The sequence below is a fragment of the Esox lucius genome, chromosome 17 (assembly GCF_011004845.1).
Source record: "Esox lucius isolate fEsoLuc1 chromosome 17, fEsoLuc1.pri, whole genome shotgun sequence".
In the NCBI taxonomy this organism is placed as follows: Eukaryota; Metazoa; Chordata; class Actinopteri; order Esociformes; family Esocidae; genus Esox; species Esox lucius.
The window spans coordinates 43,048,528-43,070,313 of NC_047585.1; the positions used below are offsets into that span (position 1 = coordinate 43,048,528).

At 42.8% G+C, this 21,786-nt stretch overlaps 1 protein-coding gene across 3 annotated transcripts in view; it reads right to left on the bottom strand.

Annotated features, from left to right (window-relative positions):
* asic1b (acid-sensing (proton-gated) ion channel 1b) overlaps positions 1–21,786 on the bottom strand; it is a 249,148-nt gene that overhangs the window by 38,138 nt on the left and 189,224 nt on the right. For 2 of the 3 annotated variants that reach the window (XM_029114206.2, XM_029114204.2), the window contains one exon: positions 984–1,134. In XM_029114206.2, coding sequence (XP_028970039.1) covers positions 984–1,134 — 151 coding nt within the window. Of the gene's footprint in view, positions 1–983; positions 1,135–9,843; positions 11,188–21,786 lie in introns of those variants that run through there. The other variant, XM_029114205.2, reaches the window with a different exon arrangement.

Sequence of the window (21,786 nt, forward strand, 5' to 3'; positions counted from 1 at the left end):
CGTCTGTCGAAAACGCACCCATTTTGGGATTGAAGTCACAAAACAGCATGTTGGAACAGGCGGGATGCGTGGTAGGACAGGGAGACCAGAGAAATCACTGGAGAGGGAGAGATTAGGGCAGGGCAGAGATTGGGGAGTGGCAGAGATTCAGGAGGGGCAGACAGGTGAAGGGAATATTCAGCTCTACTGGATGTTTTTTCCCTGTTATCTGATTTGTCATTGTTTTTCGGTTATTTTGCACAAGGTATGTATACCTCAGTAGCTCCTCCTCCTATCTAGTCCTCCGACCTCGATAGCCCCTCCTCCTTTCGAATCTTACCACCTTGCTAGCCCCTCCCCCACCAGTTGTACATCCTCCCCCTTAACGCCTTCTTCTCTGCAGAACCTCATTCTTCAGTAGCTCCTCCTCCATTACCCATCTTTCTCCCTACCCCATCCTCCACCATCAGCCATGCTCCTCCATACCCCATCCACCACCATCAGCCCTGCTCCTCCCTACACCATCCACCACCATCAGCCCTGCTCCTCCCTACCCCATCCAACACCATCAGCCCTGCTCCTCCCTAACCCATCCACCACCATCAGCCATGCTCCTCCCTACCCCATCCACCACCATCAGCCCTGCTCCTCCCTACCCCATCCACCACCATCAGCTACCCCATCCACCAACATCAGCCCTGCTCCTCCCTACCCCATCCACCACCATCAGCTACCCCATCCACCAACATCAGCCCTGCTCCTCCCTACACCATCCACCACCATCAGCTACCCCATCCACCAACATCAGCCATGCTCCTCCCTACACCATCCATCAACATCAGCCATGCTCCTCCCTACACCATCCATCACCATCAGCCCTGCTCCTCCCTACCCCATTCACCACCATCAGCCCTGCTCCTCCCTACCCCATCCACCACCATCAGCCCTGCTCCTCCCTACACCATCCATCACCATCAGCCATGCTCCTCCCATCAGCTCCTTACCTGTTTCTCCCCAGACCGGCAGGTATTCGTCTTGCTGTATATCCAACATCAGCTCCAGTCCGTTGCCCATCCCCCCCTTCATGGTGACCAGCAGGGGGCGGTTGTCTTGGCCAGAGTTGAATGTGTAGCACTTCCCATAGCGTGTAAAGATCTGAAAAGCAACATGAATATAGAAAGCAGGGGTCAGTAACAACAAAATCTATCCATGTGGAGGTAGTGTGTGTTACACTGTTAAAGTAGGCTGGACCATTAGTGTAACACAAACTATGTTACAGTAGGCTGGACCATTAGTGTAACACACACTATGTTACAGTAGGCTGGACCATTAGTGTAACACAAACTATATTACAGTAGGCTGGACCATTAGTGTAACACACACTATGTTACAGTAGGCTGGACCATTAGTGTAACACAAACTATGTTACAGTAGGCTGGACCATTAGTGTAACACACACTATGTTACAGTAGGCTGGACCATTAGTGTAACACAAACTATGTTACAGTAGGCTGGACCATTAGGGTAACACAGACTATGTTACAGTAGGCTGGACCATTAGTGTAACACACACTATGTTACAGTAGGCTGGACCATTAGTGTAACACAAACTATATTACAGTAGGCTGGACCATTAGTGTAATACACACTAAGTTACAGTAGGCTGGTCAAAGAAATAACAAAGAGACAACATAACACTGACAGCTAGTAATCTAGTGAAGGGGCAGCTGGGTAGCTTACTTCAGACTACCCCAGACTGCCCCACACTGACAGCTAGTAATCTAGTGAAGGGGCAGCTGGGTAGCTTACTTCAGACTACCCCAGACTGCCCCACACTGACAGCTAGTAATCTAGTGAAGGGGCAGCTGGGTAGCTTACTTCAGACTACCCCAGACTGCCCCACACTGACAGCTAGTAATCTAGTGAAGGGGCAGCTGGGTAGCTTAGACCAGTAACCCAAAGCTTGCTAAGTCAAATCCCAGAGCCAACAAGCTGGAAAATCTGTTAACACTTAATCTATAAATTGCTCTGTATAAGAAATTCTGCTAAATTATTCAAATAAAAGACATTGAGACATACATGTATTATCACTAGTGAACTACTGGAATTGTAATCACATATAAGACATCGAGACACACATATGTCGCTATCGCTAGTGAACTACTGGAGTTGTAATCACATTAAAGACATCCAGACACAGATACGTCGCTATCGCTAGTGAACTACTGGAGTTGTAATCACATTAAAGACATCCAGACACAGATACGTCGCTATCGCTAGTGAACTACTGGAGTTGTAATCACATTAAAGACATCCAGACACAGATACGTCGCTATCGCTAGTGAACTACTGGAGTTGTAATCACATTAAAGACATCCAGACACAGATACGTCGCTATCGCTAGTGAACTACTGGAGTTGTAATCACATTAAAGACATCCAGACACAGATACGTCGCTATCGCTAGTGAACTACTGGAGTTGTAATCACATTAAAGACATCCAGACACAGATACGTCGCTATCGCTAGTGACCTAAGGGATGTGTAATCACATTAAAATGCTGGGACATACAGTGTATGATTGCTAGTGAACAAAATGGAGGTGTAATCAGATTAAAGACATAGGGAAATGGAGAAAGCAGGGCCAGACTCCAAAATCGAATGTTTTCCCTAACTCTGTCAAGCTGATTAAGCTGCAGCCTTTACTGGAAATCTGAATTGATCAGGGTATAAAGAAACTTTACACAGCGGCGTGAGACACTGGTTCTAAAACCCCCCGGGAGACAAACACATCACATAATGAAATGCCCCTCTGGTACTTGTCATCCATAGCAATATGAGGTTTGACCTTTAGAAGTGTGACCTTTAGAGGGGTGACGAAGGCTCGGCGTCAGTAGAGTTACAGCAGCTGGTGATGAGTGGGGACCCCTGGACCCAGCTTAAAAAAAATAAAAAATCTGTCCAAATTCCAGCATAGAAATCAAACAAAAGGCACAAGAGTCACAATTAGAGTCGATGAGTCTGTTCTTTTCATTCTATTTTCATTTATTCCAATTTGAATGGTGAAATCCGGACAGGTACATTTTGGAAAAACTTGGCCCAGAGCAGAGCAGCATTAATCCTGACCAAGGCTGTGAAACTAATTTCATTCTCCTGGGTTACTGATTTTCATTATGGCTCAGGTGAAGGATGAAGGAAGTTGCAACACTTCCCCGATATTTTAATTTTAATTTAGTCGACGCGTTCATCCCCAGGGAACTGCCATGCTGAGTTCTCACACTTTCACATTTCTGCCTACCGTTCCTACTAGTGAGTAAAACTCTGGACACAGACGTCTGGACACAGACCTACAGACCTACAGAACGCCAGCTACCCCATATCTGCTGTGTTTTTACCCTGAACCAAACTGAAACTTTGTTGTCCACGGCCTCAGTCATCACAGTCGTGGTTACCAAAAAGGCTATCGGTACAGAGCTAGACTCCATAGTCTCTACTGGGCGAAGACGTGGCCTCCAGATGCTGTATCGTAATTTGAGCCAGTTTTACCATGACAATTTCTAATTAATGGATTTAATTTTTTATTTTTTTTTAAATGTATATACTTTTTGTCATGACAAATCATGTCAAACACAGTGCCAGTTACAAACTTGAGAAGCTCTTACAAGTTAGCTATTCTTGCATTGCATTACACTCTGAGCAACTGGTCAGCCAGGAAGATGTGTGGTTGTAAATGACTCTTTTAGTTAGGGATGCACCAATATATCGGTATCAGTCAAATGCTTTGAAGTGGCTGATTTCAGACGGATTGTACATTCGTCTGAGTAGGCGTCCATTCTGCTCCTGTCATGTGTCCTGCTTTATTGGTATCATTCATTCTCTTATAGTTTTGTGTGGAGCAAGTCTAATACCTAATTTACTACTTTTACATCCAGGTAGTTTATAATGGAAAATTATTGAAGGAGAATGTGTATTTTTTACATAATATCTTTTCTTGACATTTTGATCAATCTTGTTAATACACTACATCAAAATATAACTTTCATATGATTGAATTTGCATTTGTTGAAATCAGAAGCGTTCATCAGAAGAAACATTAATATAAATGGTATGCATGGGTACACAGGCACAGAAATGACGAAACACTGGCATTGGCCAGTGTCTTATCTGAACATCGGCTATCGGCCAAGAATTTGCGGCGCTTCCTAGTTTCAATTACAGCAAGGGTTTGTCCACAGAGGAATGTAAGATAATAAGACCAGTGAATACAGGGTTAGATAGTGAAGGAAGAGAAGAGATAGCCAAAAACAGCAAGAAAAAACAGAGTGGGAGAGAAACACATTGAGATAATTAGAGAATGCACAACGATGTAGAGTTGCAAGCTCACACAGTAGAAACTACATCCTTGTTCATCTGCAGCCTCCAGACATCCATCACCATCAGCCAACACAATAATGATAAAACGGGCCACAACTGCATGTGTGTGTGTGCGAAAGCGTGCGCGTGCATGCGTGTGTTCGTTACACACCCCTCTAAGCAGCAAGCCCAAAGGTAGGTCCTTTTTTTTTTTTTTTTTGTTTACCGAAAATGCAGGAGATTTCCAGGGTTCGATGCTAAGAAGGGGGCGCTCCATTTGGATTCGCTGAACGGCGGTCAAGAGAACCTGCCCCCTACGATTCCCTCTTTTTCACTTAACAAGGGAGATCTCTTCAATCCCACATCGGGTTAAGGATGTGGTAATGAAGACGGAGTTGCTGTGGTAACGGAGACAGAGACGGTTACTCGAGAGGCGGTGACCTTGGGGAGAGCGGCATTATCGGCTCAATAAAAGTCTGCAATCCAAATGATAACCTATTCCCGGCACTGATGCCCGGGTCCTGATGCTGGGCTGTACAGGGAATAGGGTGTCGTTTAGAACTGACGCTAAATCATCGGGTAAAGCATGAAGTAGTTTGTGTCCAGTGCTCACCAAGAACCAACCCAGAATATTCTGCTATGAAAATGGATTTCTTTCACGCGGGCTACAACAAACCTGTTGGTCTCAAGAAATTATGAGTCTATTATTGAGTGGTATTCAGCAAAATGGTAAATTGCATCCTCCCTTGCCATGTTCTCTGTCATCCATGTTCCAGGGGATTCTATGTAATCTTCAACGCATTAACAATAAATAATTAGCACATTAACTAGCCTAGACTCAAAAGAACAAGCCTGACACTGAGAGATTACATACCTACATCAAGATTAACATCATACTGCCTATTGTGAATATTCTGACATAATACGATAATCCACACAGCCTTGTGAAGGAGTGACTTATGTAGACATAATTTCACGTCAACCCCTCGCTCTCGCTCCTCTCCCCTCCCTTCTTTCCTCAAATGAATATTTCAAAGTGCTCCAAAGTGTGCGGCGAGATCCCCAGGCTATTCTACAAATCACTTCCACAATAACGTGCTCCAATCCAAGGAGGAACGCTTTCTCAAGCTTCTCCCAAGATGCCAGCCAAGGAATAGGAGGGGAGCAGGGACCTGGGGTAAGGACTCTTCCCTCCTCCTGATCCCAACGCAGCTTGCGTCTTGGATCTTGTTTACTCTGGTGTTGACCTTATCGAGCCGAACATGACATGTCTGGCATGACTACAAGTGGGGAGTTGGTCAGTGGCACATCTCCCTCTCCTCCTGTCTCCCTGGGACGGTTTACAACGGAGAATCAATGGATTTGCTCCTGGGACAGGAAGGGGCAGATCCCAGCCAGGAGTTAGGTCAGCTGAGTGTTACAGCCAGAGAGCCAGTGGTTTAAGGCATACAGGCGCTAAAACACAGCGTCACATCGAAGTGTGATGTCAGCGGATGAAGTGGGAGGACGGCCTATTCACCCGGCAACGGTCAATATCCCGGACATCACACCTGAGCCGTTTAATCCCTGTGCGCGCACATGAGCAATGTCCTATTGGCTGTGACCGAAACACGGCGAGGCCAATCAGAAGCCGGTGCCTGATTGAGTCTCCGGGCAAATGGTCACATTTCACCAGGGGACACGGAGGGGTTCATCGTGAGGGAAACGTCTGGTCGGTCAGCAGTCTCGCCTGCCACATTGGGCCCAGCATACAATCCAGTGGGTAGGGTTGCGTTCGGGCACCGGGCCTAAATTGGCGCCACACATTCAGGATTTTAGGACAACCGGGGAATAGTTAGGGGAATATTGCAACCATATTTTTTACTCACACTATGCTGGCTCACAAAGTGACGTGTAAATGCTGTTGATATCCAGCCAGAGTTATGATATCCAAGAAGTTACAATTCTGTTCACCTGCTTTCCAAGTGAGTGGCAGAGTAAGGAATATTGTGAAGAGACTACCTAAGCCATTAACTATAACCTATTTTAGCAGAGGGAGGAGGGAATGCTCGGAATAGGATAACAATTGACATGGTCTTAATTGGAATGTTTTACTATGCAAAGACTAAAACCAAATCACCCTCATACAGAATTTTACATCAACATGGTGTTCTGTAACACTTAAAAGTATGAAGTCACTGACTTTCATTCAAATTCCCTTAATCAGCTATCATGAAGCAGTAAGGACCAAGGATTGGAGGAAAACATGCTTTGAAGATTACATGAAAACCTCAGACCCCAGGGTCGTCTCTCCAGCCTCTGCTGGTGGGAAACAATTTGGAGGGAAAATGAGGCCACTTGTCTCTCAGAGGAACTCCAACAGTTGCAGTCTCAACAACAAGGACTGGGCAGAAGAAAGTTTCAGCTATGACTAGCTATACTGTCGGCACTCGAGAGCATCCTCAAAAAAACATGAGACATTTAAACAGCCCAAGAGGAGTAGGGTGAATCTTCTGGAAAGACCAAGTGACTGGATGGAATGGAAAGCTAAGTAGGGAACCGACGGACTGTATTGTTAGTGTATTCAAACCTGGTAAGCTAAGCCAAAGCTAATGTTGGCTGGGCAATATTTACCAGCTATTCCTATCTGACATAAATAACACTGTATATCTACCAAGTCAAATAGTACCGTCATTTCCCATTTATGAACCGTGGCTCATTCACAGATTTTGAAAACATTTTCAACCACAGCAGTTAATACTCGTGTGCGGCTAACACACGAGTTTACATTTTTAAAACCGTTTCCACTGGCAAACTTTTTCACAGATGACTTGCCTACTTTGCTAAGCGCCATACGATTAAGGAATTACCCAGAGTTATTCAAGGTACAGACAGTAAGGTATTGGGCCACCAAGAACCACCAGACAGCTTCAATAAGCCTTGGCATGGATCCTACGAGAATCTGGAACTCTACTGGAAGGACAGTATATTCTGACCTGGTCCTCCATGGGAATCAAGCCCACAACCTCTGGCATTCCAAGCGTCATGCTTTAACAACGGAGCTTCTCGTGTGAGAGATATTGCCTCATGTGATGTTTTGATGATGATGGTGGTGGACAGCCCTGTCTAACATTCAGAGCCTTTCCTCTTGATCCAAAATCAAGGTCATTTGGGACTGGTAAGAATTTTTACCCATGCCACAGTGCATAATGGGATATGAATTGCTCAATGCATCATGTACAGCTGTATGGACGCATCTGCATTCCTCCACTCATGTATTCAGGTTTGTACTTTAATTTGTCACCTTCTGTATGCGGGTGTAAATGTATTTGCAATTCTACATAAGTCATTTCCGGCCCATGCAATGACAATGCATTCATCTAAACAGCTAGCTATAGCTCAAACATTTAAATATTGCCTCAGCCACAGAGGAGTGGTGGAAGACATGGTCACTGACGGGGAGGACTAAATTACACCAGATACATTGGCCTGTAAAAATGATACTGTACTTTAGAGAGATGGCGAACTGTGTACAAAGTTTTACATTTAGCAAAATCTAGTGCCCAACATCAATCATAATTATCAAGCTACAGCAATCGTGCATTTGCAGTAAAGAAAAAATAAAGCCTCTTTATTAGACGGTAGTTGCCATAAAAAATAAATGGAGTACATATTAGCCCGGAGTAAGAACATTCTGAACCGTCTTTTTTTTATATCGTGAATTATTTAGTTAAATGACCACATCCTATCCTACATTAAGGTCACTGGTCGCTTCACATCTACATTATTACATCAATACCTCAACTTTCGAACGCCCATTCAACTTAATCCATGTCATTTTTAAATGCAAATGTGTGGCACACGCGGGTTTTAAAACTCTCGAGATGTGCTTCAATCATAAACGTCTAACATAACATTAACTCACTAAATGACAGATGGTTATTAATGGAACTGGAGACAGTTAGGTGCTAATGCCGTGGAAGCATCAATCGACAGGGTGTCTGGGAGATGGATGGACTGGTGGGGGGGATAGAGTAAGGGCTAAATACAGAAAAGAGAGAGGGAAGAATCGAACGAAGGAAGAAAAAAAAGCGACAAGAGAAACAGAGAAGGAGAGCGAGGGCATATAATGAAAAGAAAAATTGATACGTATTATGGGCTGAAATCCAGGGTGATTGAGGAGCATACTAGATAACGTACTGGGCAAAAAATGAATCGTCTTTCTGTCGAGAAGCAGAACAAGAGACCTCCACACACAAACTACAGCAGGCCATAAACTGTTAAACAAAAGGCTAACATATGAAAAACTTACAAATCATTATAAAATGCCTCCAACTATAGATTATTCCTTCAGAAGTTAATAAACACACTAGAATTTCTCATAAGAAGGTCTTACATACACACACTCAAACTTCATATACTGTAGGCATAGGCGGCTACTTGCCTGTCTGTATGCAGACAAACCAAAAGAACGTACTTTGACAAAGCGACCCGACACTAGCACTAGCATGTAACAAACTTTTTTGATTAGAAACACTAATAAGGCAGCCTGCTCAGACCTGCGAGATCAAAGTATTTCCTATTTTTTTTCTTGACTGTCGTCTGCGTGTGTACCACGATATCTTCCAATAATTCCCTAATTTAAGAGCATTTATGCGCCAGCCGGATTAATGTTGATTGGTCAATGGTAGTAACAAGAAAACGATGTATTACTTATGTGGGAGTAACATTTTAACTGCTTATCACAAACATTTAAATGGTGAAACATCTATCACTGGAAAATACGTGTCACTGATCATATCAATGGGTTCCGTGCGAACCTATATAACCGTATATAACACGTCTGGACTTTAGGTGTCAAACATGGGCGTGATCTTTCAAAGTCTGCCTTCATACAGCGCCACCATCTGATCAGTAATTTTGTAAATCTTTACGGCTACTAGCTATTATATACAGTTACACATATACCGTCTAACACTTCGTCTTCATATAACATCCAAATTCGGATAGGCACATGTGTGTTCCAGGAGAACAGAAACCAAAGCTAGTGACATTCATTATTTTAATTTATATTTGCATTTAACGCTTTTTGAGAGGAAGGTTTTAAATATAGATGTGTGTTCTGAAACAGCAGCGGGCCGGATATGTGCGCTTTACAAAGCGCTAGGCCAAGCTATAGTGACATTAGGTTGGTCAATAGCCACTTGATGTCGCATCAAATTTGCATTAAGTTCCGCTTTTCTTAACTTTTGTACCGCCCTATTAATCTACACCATTCCCCCATCCCCGAACCGTCCACCTCCTTGCTTCCTTTCGTTTATTTATTTTTTATTACTGGGGAAAACGTGGTCCCAACGCCCCCAATGGAATGTGTTTAGACGCCCAAGACATCTGGAGACTGAGGTACCGCGAGTGACGCACGTATAAATCCTGTGTGACTCACAGAGACAATAGACCCCTCCCAGATTTCACCCTGGGGAACATCAATTACACTCTATATGCCTAAATGTGTTGTCGCTGTCCACTGACTCACGGTGCTGAAGTTGCGGGGCCCACACAGCTCGCCCTGGTAGCGGCAGTAGAGGAGCATCTCCTCCATCTGATGGCCCAGGCGGTCCAGAAGTTGAAGCATGGACGGCTGCGACTCCAGGGGAGGGGGTAGAAAGTGGTTGAAGTCCAGAATGCGAGAAAGCGGCGACCACGGAGGCTCGTTGATGCCGACGCTGCTGTCACGGTCCGACACGGAAGTAAAGGCGTCCCGGGCGCCCGGGGACACTTGCCAGTTCTTCCCTAGGAGTCCCAACCATCTTCCCGCGCTGAATATGTCCGGTTTCTTCATGCGACGCGGTAACAGTAGGTTCTGGTTACAGATAGTCACCGCGGGGAAAACCAGACGTTTGGCATACACCATATGCGCTTTGGTGTGCACAGGCGACGAAAGAAGGTACCGGACCCGGTTTGAGGACCAGGTGAAGAGCAGAGCGAGAGCCGTGAGGAAAGCCAGCAGCCAGGCCAGTCTCCGTGGGTAGGAACCGCTGAGAAATACATGTCTCAGCCCGTGGAAGGTGGTGTGTTTCAGGAACAGCTTCCCAGCTTCGGTGAGAGAACCCGGCGTTCTGTTGGCTTTCGGAACCGGATCGCACTGACACATTTTGGAGAGATACGGATCAAGACCAACCCGACCACTGCTGATGGGCTGGCATCAGTCCCACATCCGCATTCACCATGGAGTCAACAAGCTAATCCAGATGGCTTTGTCCCGTTAGTCAATTAGTTATTGTTAAGAACGCGATCCAGACATATATTTGTGCTCTTCAGAGCGCGCGCTGTGGTCTCACTCACTGAGCATACTCTGTCCCTCAAGTCTCACTGGCTTTGAGAAGTACTCCGTCTTCTGTCAAAATAAGGGGAAAAGAGAGAACGCCCCCTTTTCCCGGGGTAGGTTAGGTATGAGGTTATAAGTTGTTAACGATGATTCAATGCCACGATGTGTAGGTGCGTAAGCGCAAGTATTGTCGTTTTACCAAGGAATTCCAATCTGGAAAGACACTCGCTCATTAATATATTTTACAAATTGCAGCGCGAACAAAGCACATACAGTTTCTTAAACTATTTTCACCAATGTAATACAACGAACAGAAAAACCAAACACTCAGCTAACCAACGGAATTCCCATCAAACACAGAATCAATCCTTTCAGACGCGACGAATGGCCTCTGTCCCAAAAGCAATGCATTGTCTTTTGTTTTTTCGCTGGGTTATAGATTGATTATATTCAGTTGTTTTACACCAAATACCACCATCAGTCTTTGTACATCCTCTTTAGTCTCTGCCCACTCCTTTTTCCGTTAGATAGACACTGCTTCTTCCTCCCCCACTCGTTTGTGCACTAGCTTGCTTTCTCTCTGTTCTGTTCTCACTCCCTCTCTCTCTCTCTCTCTCTCTCTCACACACACACACACACACACACACACACACACACACTGCCTCTGTTCATGTCTGTTTATACGGTTCAACCGGTCCAATTTGTGAGATTAGAATAGTATCCGTAAACCATGTTCATTTTCCATTCCATCACTCTCCGTCCATTCACCCAGTCAGCTATCCCTCCATCCATACAGTCATTAGGCCCCTGATAGCACCATATCACTGGACTACATTGAGGAAGACAGTTCATCTGGGTTCCTATTCATAAACCTCCATTCCTTGTCCTCTTCCATAATCTTCCACTCCAGATGGCAAACTGACTCTGTAGAACAAGTGCACCTTTGTCTTTATGTCCACGGACGCGGGGTGATACAGCTGTATAACTTTATGTTTCGGAAGGCATTTATTATTCTTACAGGGTTTTCCTACATGCCATGACAATTACTTCACACTCCAACTTGACAAGTTATTTTGCGTACCGCAGGTTTTCCCAGTATCTAGCCAAGTGTTGCTTTTTAGAAGAAAAAAAAGATCAGCACATTGTACTGCAGCCATGTCTGTTGCTAAGAGGCAATTATCAGGAAGCTTTAATTCCAATTTACTGAACTAAGATAGAAACATTTAAAACACTTCCAATGACCTCAGGAACAAGCTTCCAGCAGCAGTTGTTTCAACATGTATATATCTGCAGTGAAGCTATGCAGTCTGTATACAGTATATTACAGCTATAGGCAGTGCAGTGTAAAGTATATTAAAAGTTATATGCAGTGACATATACAGTATATTACAGTTATATGCAGTGCAGTGTAAAGTATATTAGAGTTATATGCAGTGACGTATACAGTATATTACAGTTATATGCAGTGACGTGAACAGTGTATCATGGCCATATGCAGTGATGTGATCAGTGTATCACGGTCATATGAAGTAATGTACACCATATATTACAGTTATGTGCAGTGATTTCAAAAGTAAAGTTCATATGCAGTGGTGTATGCAGTACATTACATTTATATGCAGTGATGTGAGCAGTACATTTGTCTTGGCCACTATGGCGATGCATCAACTCACAAGATCAGTGAAATAACCAGGTGACACCCTGAAACAGTTGGAGAACTGGAGGGAGAGTCTTGTGCAGCGACCCTGAGCACCACAGTGACAGAACAGACCTATGCCAGTTTGGTCAGGTTAAAAAAGGTCAGAGGTCATGGAAAGTGCAAAACCCATCCACCTGTCACTCTGGGCAGGCTAAAGCAAATGTATTTGAAAATGTTTAAAATAGTCTCTGAACACGGGTCCGGCCATCACAGAGGCATTTAGCTGACACTTCTGCTCCAGGACATTGGCTGGTGACAGCAAGGGAATTGTTTTACGCTTGGATGAGTTTCCACTTTTAAGACTCCAGGTAGACGTCAGCTGGGCTTCAACAAGGTTTTTGACCCCAGGTCATGTTTTCCTTTCTGACTAAGGTGTATTGTGTGTGTGTGTGTGTGTCAAATCAAACTTCATTAAGTTAAAAATACACCATACATTTTGAATAATAAAATATGAAAAGTGACGGCAACAGAATGCGGTACAAAATATGAGGGAAATAGCATAAGAGCGTTTTACAACCACCTATCAAAAACCTGGCTGAAAAGCTAAGTCTTCAAAAGATCCAAAAACCCAATCTGGTTCAAAAGATAAGCCCAACTGGGTGTCAACAACATTCCATTGAAAGAGCATGTCTAGTTCTGCAGGAAATTACAAAGGGTTCTATGGAGTTAGATTTCTGCCAAAAAGTTAAGTGTAGGTATTGTTAGGATCGTTAGAAAATACATTAGTAAAATGGTGTGTTCGTAAAAAAGGTCAGACATAAAACATGAAATGTAAATGTGAAATAAAATCTGTGAACGTACACACTTTTACGACTTTCCACACGTTAAATTCTTACTTTACCTCGCCATTTATTTGTTTACAAATTGTTTTTCTACATTCAAACTTTTGTCAGTAATTTTGCATATGCAAAGATAAGACCTGAACGTAGCTGTTCAAAACTGTAAAGCCAGCAACAATAAGTGGGACCGCTAGCCCAGGGTTCAAACACAGCTTGCCATTCCGGATATCATGTTCAAAATAAAAGTTCATAGCTGTTTTTTTTAAGGCTGCTTAACGACATTACACCAGTAAGCTATCAAGCATTTAGCGTTAGGTAAAAATACTTGTGTGAAAATGACAAGGACACAGTTATTAGCACTCATCCCGGAAAGTTTCGGTTACGTTTTTTAGGAGAATGAGATGAAACTGCCAAAACTCCAGATTGTGATGCTGTATTTTACAATTGTAAAACTAGATTTGTACAAGAAAAAAATATTTGTCCGTCATCGTAACAGTTTGTACGTTCACAGATCTAATTTCACGTGTACGTTTCATGTCTTGCGTATAATCATCCCTATTTACGGATAGATTTTCTTCAAATCCCAACAATACGTACGCTTAACCTTTTTGTAGATATCTAACTCCATGGCGTTAGCGCGTACAGTGAGATCACAAGGTGTATGATTATTGAACCTTCAGGATCGCCAAAATTCGACCAAGGAATGTTGATTATTGACTAGCTGAACATGCTTATACATCTCAAAAAGGTTTCATCAGAGTGTGTAGAGTGTGTGTGGTTGGCTGTGCGGTGTCTGTGACCCTACAAAGTATTTTGTGAGACGTCACTGGTAGAGGCATTCTCAGACATAAATGATCAACAGGCTGTAGTGCAGCGGTCTATCTTACAGCTTTGCAGTAAAGCTGCACCACTGTGGCCAAAAGCTGGCATCACACAGAGTGTCGTGATCAGAGTAAAAAGAAAGCAGAACAGCTTGGTGAGATGTTCACTGGAGGTCACGCCTCAAGCTCTGACTCTTCCAAACCTGCTATGGAGTTGTTGCATGGAGGCAACACCACATTCCCCAGATATACATTGTAGAATTGGCAGTGGAGGAAAATTGTGTATAATTATTCATTGAAACTATTTCAAATGAAAATCGATTTGCAACTGGCATCTGACATGTTTTAACAGCTGAGAAATCTTTTTATAAATCCTCAGTTCTTTCTAAATTCTAAAGTTTTGTAAATTCTACTTTAGAACGTTACTTAGTGTAAAACGTGGAGGAGGTTACTATCGATGAATACCACGTTCTCAACCTCGCGAATGACCAACATTTGCATTTTGAAACCCAGCTAATGATCAAAACATGGTCAAAATTATCATAATGGTAAAACAAACAAAGGGATAATTCATGTTTCTTTCGCAAAAGCAAACACAATCCGCTTTAAATGAATCAACACTCCCCAGTAGTCCGTCCATCCTCAACAGCTGAGCTCCCTCATCTAGCATTTATATATGCCGTTGTAGAATTCAGCAGAAGGATTGAGCCACGCATTCCATCTGGCAACCTCTCCGAAACATTCGGTGTTGTCTTTTACGCATCACAACTTTTTCTAAAGAGTCCCATCTGTCTCTGAAAACTACAGAGTGCGTAAGGCAGAGTGGTGACAAATCTCCCAAAGAAGCAAGATTTAGTTTCGTTTGCTATTATCTGAGCCTGTTATATTGTTTCAACAGGTTTTACACAAGCATTTAAATGTATGTATGCTGTTATGAAGACAAATGCAGTTATGTGGTGAAGTTATATGATATATCCTGTTAAGAAATCAACTGTACCTCTCAGGAATTATGTTTGTATGGAACTATTTGGTAAACCGCATTTACATTCAGTATTTACGTTTCTCCTTTCATGTTTTGCTATTATGTAGCTAGACAGAACAACATAATTTTAAACAACATAATTTCCCTACAAAACATGTTGCTTCGGCTGGAATTGAATTCTGTCTGGCCTTTCAGCATTCACCATCATTAAACTAGTTATGTTCAAATTAAAAAACATTTCAAAATTACCACCAGTTTTCATAGTTTTTCACCCCGTTTCCAAAGAAGTTGTGACACTGTGTAAAATGTAAAGAAAAACAGAACACAATGATGTGCAAATCATTTAAACTCTACATTCAATAGAACATAGTACCAAGACAACATATCAAATGTTGAAACTGAGAAATGTTATTATTTTTTGGACAATACTTGCTCACATTAAATTTGATTCCATCAAGACATTTCAAAAAAGCTGGGACAGAGGCACCAAAAGACGGGAAAAGTTGCTAAAAAAGTAAAAGTAAACTAATTAGGTAAATTGGCAACAGAACAGTAACATTATTTGGAATTGAAAGATCATTCTAGAGAGGATGGGTCTGTCAGAAGTGAGGATGGGGAGGGGTTCACCACTCTGAAAGAATATGTGGACAAATAGTGACAAAATTCAAGAATATCGTATCACAGCGTAAAATTGCAAAGGGTTTGGGGATCTCATCATCTATGGTACATAATATCATTAACAGATTCTGGAGTAATCTGAGTAATAAGGTCTAAAACCAATATTGGATGGCCATGACCTTCGGGCCCTCAGGCAGCACTGCATTAAAACCAGACACGATTCTGTACAGGACATCACTGCGTGGGCTCAGGAACACTTCCAAAAACCATTGTCTGTGAACACAGTATGCATTTAAATATAGTTATTAAATGATTTGCACATCATTGCATTCAGTTTTTATTTGCATTTTATGCAGTGTTCACCAACTCTTCTGGAAACAGGGTTGTATTAGCGAAATCAGATAATATTTATCTCAATGCGGATTTTCAGAAACTGGTTTGATATAATTTTCAGAAAACCCTGAAAACCCTACCATTTCAAAAAGTACCCAAATTAAGTCCAGACTAACCTACATTGTTGCTTTTGTGAACTAAAGCTTGCTTTGTTTATTATTTGTTTTCTTTCCAACACTGCCCTTTGCTGATTCTAATGTACTTATGGAGTGGTTTCTCCTAGCTATATGAAAATGAATGCCCCTAACTGTAAGTTGCTCTCTGCAAAATGGCTAAAATATAAATGATAACATTTATCAAATTTGTATTGACGTCAACAGTATTACATTTTCACTTTTGGCATTCATGTGAAATAAAGTTCACTTTTACATATTTCTTGTACTGTAAATCAAAAGAATTTTGCTATGTGTTTTTAAAACATCTCAGCACATGAAGCCAGTGAGACTCTTAACAATATTTGCAGTCAGTATCAGAATGACGATAAACACAAACTGGTGTTAAATAAAGTACTTCTAAAATTTAGAGTGTAAACTTTGAGTCAAAACATTCCCAAATAATTAAACTGGTTGAGGAGGCTTCACTCCAAGTTCGAACACTGGATGACAAGTTATCATGGTCAAGTCATACCCAAATGTGTTATAAAGATGTAGAGATGTCATGAAATCTTTGTTTTCAATACAAGCATAAAAAGTAGAATTTATTCAGGCTCTAGTCTTGTTCCATCTTGACTACATGCTTCTTTTTCTTGACTACTGTACATGCCTCTCATAGTTTCTATAAGAAATATCACTGGAATTGAATTGTCCACAAAAACACTGTCTCTTTACTTTTTCTCAAGTCCATCTAAATGTCTAAAACGCATGGTACAAGAAGGACTGTTGAGAGACAAACACACATTTGATCACAATAAAACAGAATCAACACATTTTCTGTGTTTGTGTTTGTTGTATTTTAAATATGTGGATCTGTTGTGGTCTGTCAACACATCAGGATTTTTTATTTTATTTTCTGTGGGCCGAAAGAAAGCGTAGCCGCTGTTCCGCCTTCAGCAAATGGGGATACAAAGAAACAAATAAATAGATGCAGCGAGAAACCTTTGTATTCCATTCAGCCTGTTTCAGCCATTACTGGAGTTTGACAGGTCATTACAAAACAATTCCAAGGTCAGAACGTTAACAGTAAAATAAATTAATGGTAAAGGCGAGAGTGGGAAAGAGTCGACAAAGTAAAATGAAAAGCAATCTAACCAGGCAGATGTAGCAGGCAAGTTTATTTTGTACCCAGTAAACCTCCTCAGGTGGCTGCCTGTTGCTGGTTTTATATTTGTCAACCAGTCAAGGGCAAAACATTAAGACAGACACTGGGGGGACCAAGAAGGCATAGGGGTCCCCACTCAGGAAAAAAAAACAATACTTTTAAAAAACAGTTTCCTGCAATTCTACACTGTTTTGACATATATGTTTGCTCATATAAGTAAAATATATAAATAATTACAGGAAATGCCCTGGACCGTCCATCACAACAGTAGATCTATTCATGCCATTGTGTTCTCGTGTAGAACCGAACATAAAGTTCCCTCTAGGATTACTATAGGAGTAGTATAGTAGTAGAGTATTACTGTAGTATCCCCCTTAGGATACTACAAATGTAACAGTTGTTAATCAGCTTCACCTTACACTGAAAAATACAGAAATATTTTTCCCTTTTGGCACCACAACAAATTATGTAGAACCAAATCTAAAAATCTTATTGCAGTATCTTTCCATATACACCAATCAGCCATAACATTAGGACCACGTGCCTAATATTGTGTAGGTCCCCCTTTTTGCCGGCCCTGACCCATTCATCTATGACCTCCACTTTGGATCACTTTTGATAGGTACTGACCACTGTAGACTGGGAACACCCCACAAAGGCAACCGTTTTGGAGGTGCTCTGACCCAGTCGTCTAGCCATCACAATTTGGCCCTTGTCAAAGTCGCTCAGATCCTGATTCTAACACATAAACTTTGAGGACAGAATAACAAATTGCTTGACATTAGCCTAGAAAACAGAAAAGATGTAACACAGTGCATTGTAGTACATTTTACACTAAGACGTAACACAGTGCATTGTAGTACATTTTACACAAATGTGATTTAGAGGACTATTCCAAAGAATCCCTTTTATCCCTCACCTCAGCATCCACCCTGTCCCCACATCCCTCCAACTGTCCCCACATCCCTCCGACTGTCCCCACATCCCTCCGACTGTCCCCACATCCCTCCAACTGTCCTCACATCCCTCCGACTGTCCTCATATCCCTCCACCCTGTCCCCACATCCCTCCGACTGTCCCCACATCCCTCCGACTGTCCTCACATCCCTCTCACATCCCTCCGACTGTCCTCATATCCCTCCACCCTGTCCCCACATCCCTCCAACTGTCCCCACATCCCTCCGACTGTCCTCACATCCCTCCACCCTGTCCCCACATCCCTCCGACTGTCCCCACATCCCTCCGACTGTCCTCACATCCCTCCGACTGTCCCCACATCCCTCCGACTGTCCTCACATCCCTCCGACTGTCCCCACATCCCTCCGACTGTCCCCACATCCCTCCGACTGTCCTCACATCCCTCCGACTGTCCCCACATCCCTTCAACTGTCCTCACATCCCTCCGACTGTCCTCACATCCCTCCGACTGTCCTCACATCCCTCTGACTGTCCCCACATCCCTTCAACTGTCCTCACATCCCTCCGACTGTCCTCACATCCCTCCGACTGTCCTCACATCCCTCCGACTGTCCTCACATCCATTCAACTGTCCTCACATCCCTCCGACTGTCCCCTGGCTCAGACTCACTCTGCTCAGTCACTCAAATAAGACCGTCAGACAAACTCCTTCAGCAGTTCTGTAAGTATCAATGCTCCTGTAGGTCGGAACGTGTTGTACTATGTGAGATGATACTTCAGTAATGACGCCTGATGTATTCAGAAAACTTTTTTACAAAGCAATCACTACTGAAGCCTTTCTATAAATTGTGATGGGTAATGCTGGAGTAATTTGTCATTCTCTACTTGCATAATACATATTGCACATGGATGGAAATGATGGGAGTTAGATAAAACGGCACAGCTAATATAATCTAAGATCCGGCTACAGATTTGTTACAGTCCTGCTGACTAGCTAACAAGAGCCTGGTCTGGCTACTGAAACACGCTAGTTGCTTGCTATATAATGTTAAACGGGCTAGATAAACAAAAATAAGTATTTAGATCTAGCCAATACTGCAACTCAAGATAAAAGTGAAAATGACTTACTCATAATCTTACAGATTAAGATAACTAGCTAGCTAAATAAAGTTCTCCATAACGTTCTCACGCATTAAAAAACATTTTCCTTGGATTGGCTACTACAGGTAAAGGGTAAAGCATGAAATGGATCTATGAAGAGATGTTTTTCCATTGAACACATGGAATGGATTTAGGATCCGACCATGACTATAACAAGAGGCTCAGTTTGACTTGGGGTTAAGGTTAGGGTTAGAATTAGCCGGTATCGGCATTAAGTGTTAGGTTCAGGAGTTATTTTAATGCTAGACATAAAGTTTAGGTTATTGAGGTAAATTTTTTTTACTAAATCGCAGGTCCTCACTTTGATTGTAAAACCTGCGTGTGTGTGTGTAGTCCATTCACTTAAGTCTATTTCCCCCGGTAGCTAAAACATATCACCATTCATTTGAAGACATTTCGTGTTCATTTTTCTGTGGATTACTCGTTTCAAAGCGACAAGCACATCTGGTCGGGGGCGGGGGATCTACATTAATGTAAAAATGAAAACATCATATTTCAAGGATTTGTAAGCACCTTAATTGGTATCTGCGTGGTTATAAAATGTACTCACTACCTTAAGTTGCTCTGGATTAGAGCATCTGTTAAATTAATTCATTGCAAAATGTTTGACACGGCTGTGTCATTTAGCCAGCGGGATGAACAGCATGCTGTTCACTACTTTTGAGGCCTTTTGAGCCCTTTACAACTACTACACTGAATAAGAACAAGGGAACCATTTGGGGCACAGTTTAAGCCAGGACACATTACAGCCTATACCATGCAGTGAATCTGACATGAAGCCTATACCATGGAGTGAATCTGACATGAAGCCTATACCATGCAGTGAATCTGACATGAAGCCTATACCATGCAGTGAAACTGACATGAAGCCTATACCATGCACTGAAACTGACATGAAGCCTATACCATGCAGTGAAACTGACATCTGCCCAGGATCCAGTGGGTTGAAGGTAAACAGACCTGAGTGCTGGTTATCACCAGGGGTCTGCCCGTGGGGTATCGCCAGGGTTCTGCCCGTGGGGTATTGCCAGGGTTCTGCCCGTGGGGTATTGCCAGGGGTCTGCCCGTGGGGTATCACCAGGGGTCTGCCCGTGGGGTATCGCCAGGGTTCTGTCCGTGGGGTATCGCCAGGGGTCTGCCCGTGGGGTATCGCCAGGGTTCTGTCCGTGGGGTATCGCCAGGGGTCTACCCGTGGGGTTTCGCCAGGGTTCTGCCCATTTCAAAATACAACCTAAACTCCCCGCTGCCGGGATGTGTTGCCATGCAAATCAAACACAAACTGAAAGGTGTTGTTTCTCTACAGATCCCCCATCTAGAAGGGTGCTCTGCACCTGATTGACCAGCATCAGTGTGATGTTATGGTTTTCAGTGGCCCAAATGGCATTCTATTCCCAATGTAGTGCACTACTCTAGACCAGGGCCCATAGGCTTCTGTTTGAGAAGTAGTTACTGAAATAAGGCATAGGTTGCCATTTGGCAAAGGAGCCTGAAGTACGATGGCTAATGAAATATAGATTTCCCATCGAGCTGGCCACCTTGGAATTAACTTCATGGATTTCGAATGTTTTTGTAGGGGGGAAAAATCCCTCCTATTTATTCTGTCCCCCCATCCTCATTACCCCAGCGAATCCAAATTAGCATGTCTAAAGTGAAACGTTGTGTTTACACTGTGTGTGTGTGTGTGTCAGTGTATGTGTTGATGTGTGTACACTTGGGTGTTAATATGTTTATGTTTGTGTGTAAATGTGTTTATATTTGTGTTAATGTATGTATGTGTTTGTATGTACATTTGTGTGTTAATGTGTTCATGTTTGTGTGTTTGTGTGTGTCTGTGTTTGTGTGTTAATGTGTTTATGTGTGTGTGTAAATGTGTTTATGTTTGTGTGTAAATGTGCATATGTTAATGTGTTTATGTTTGTGAGTTAATGTGTGTATATGCGCTTGTATGTGTGTGTGTGTGTGTTAATGTGTGTCTGTGTTTGTGTGTACACGTGTTTATGTTTGTGAGTTAATGTGTGTATATATGCTTGTATGTGTGTGTGTGTGTTAATGTGTGTCTGTGTTTGTGTGTAAATGCGTTTATGTTTGTGTATTAATGTGTGTATATAAGCTTGTATGTGTGTGTGTGTGTACACATTGCTACAAAAAACGAATCCTAGCAGCCTGGGGGATAATGACACACGTGACAACCGACAAAGACACCCCAGTGAACTGCTAAACCCCGCCTCCCCAATGCTATCCTATCCCCTTTCTTGGGCACTACCTTCCACCAGGGCCCATAGGAAACACAAAGCTATTGGGACACAGGCATAATGTTCCCTAACTCCCATTACTGTTCTCCCAATGGCTGATGTATCTATTATGATGTACGCACACTCCCGGACACACATGCACACTCACGGACACACATGCACACTCACGGACACACATGCACACTCACGGACACACATGCACACTCACGGACACACATGCACACTCACGGACACACATGCACAAGCAAAGGCCGTGGTTGATTGACTACAC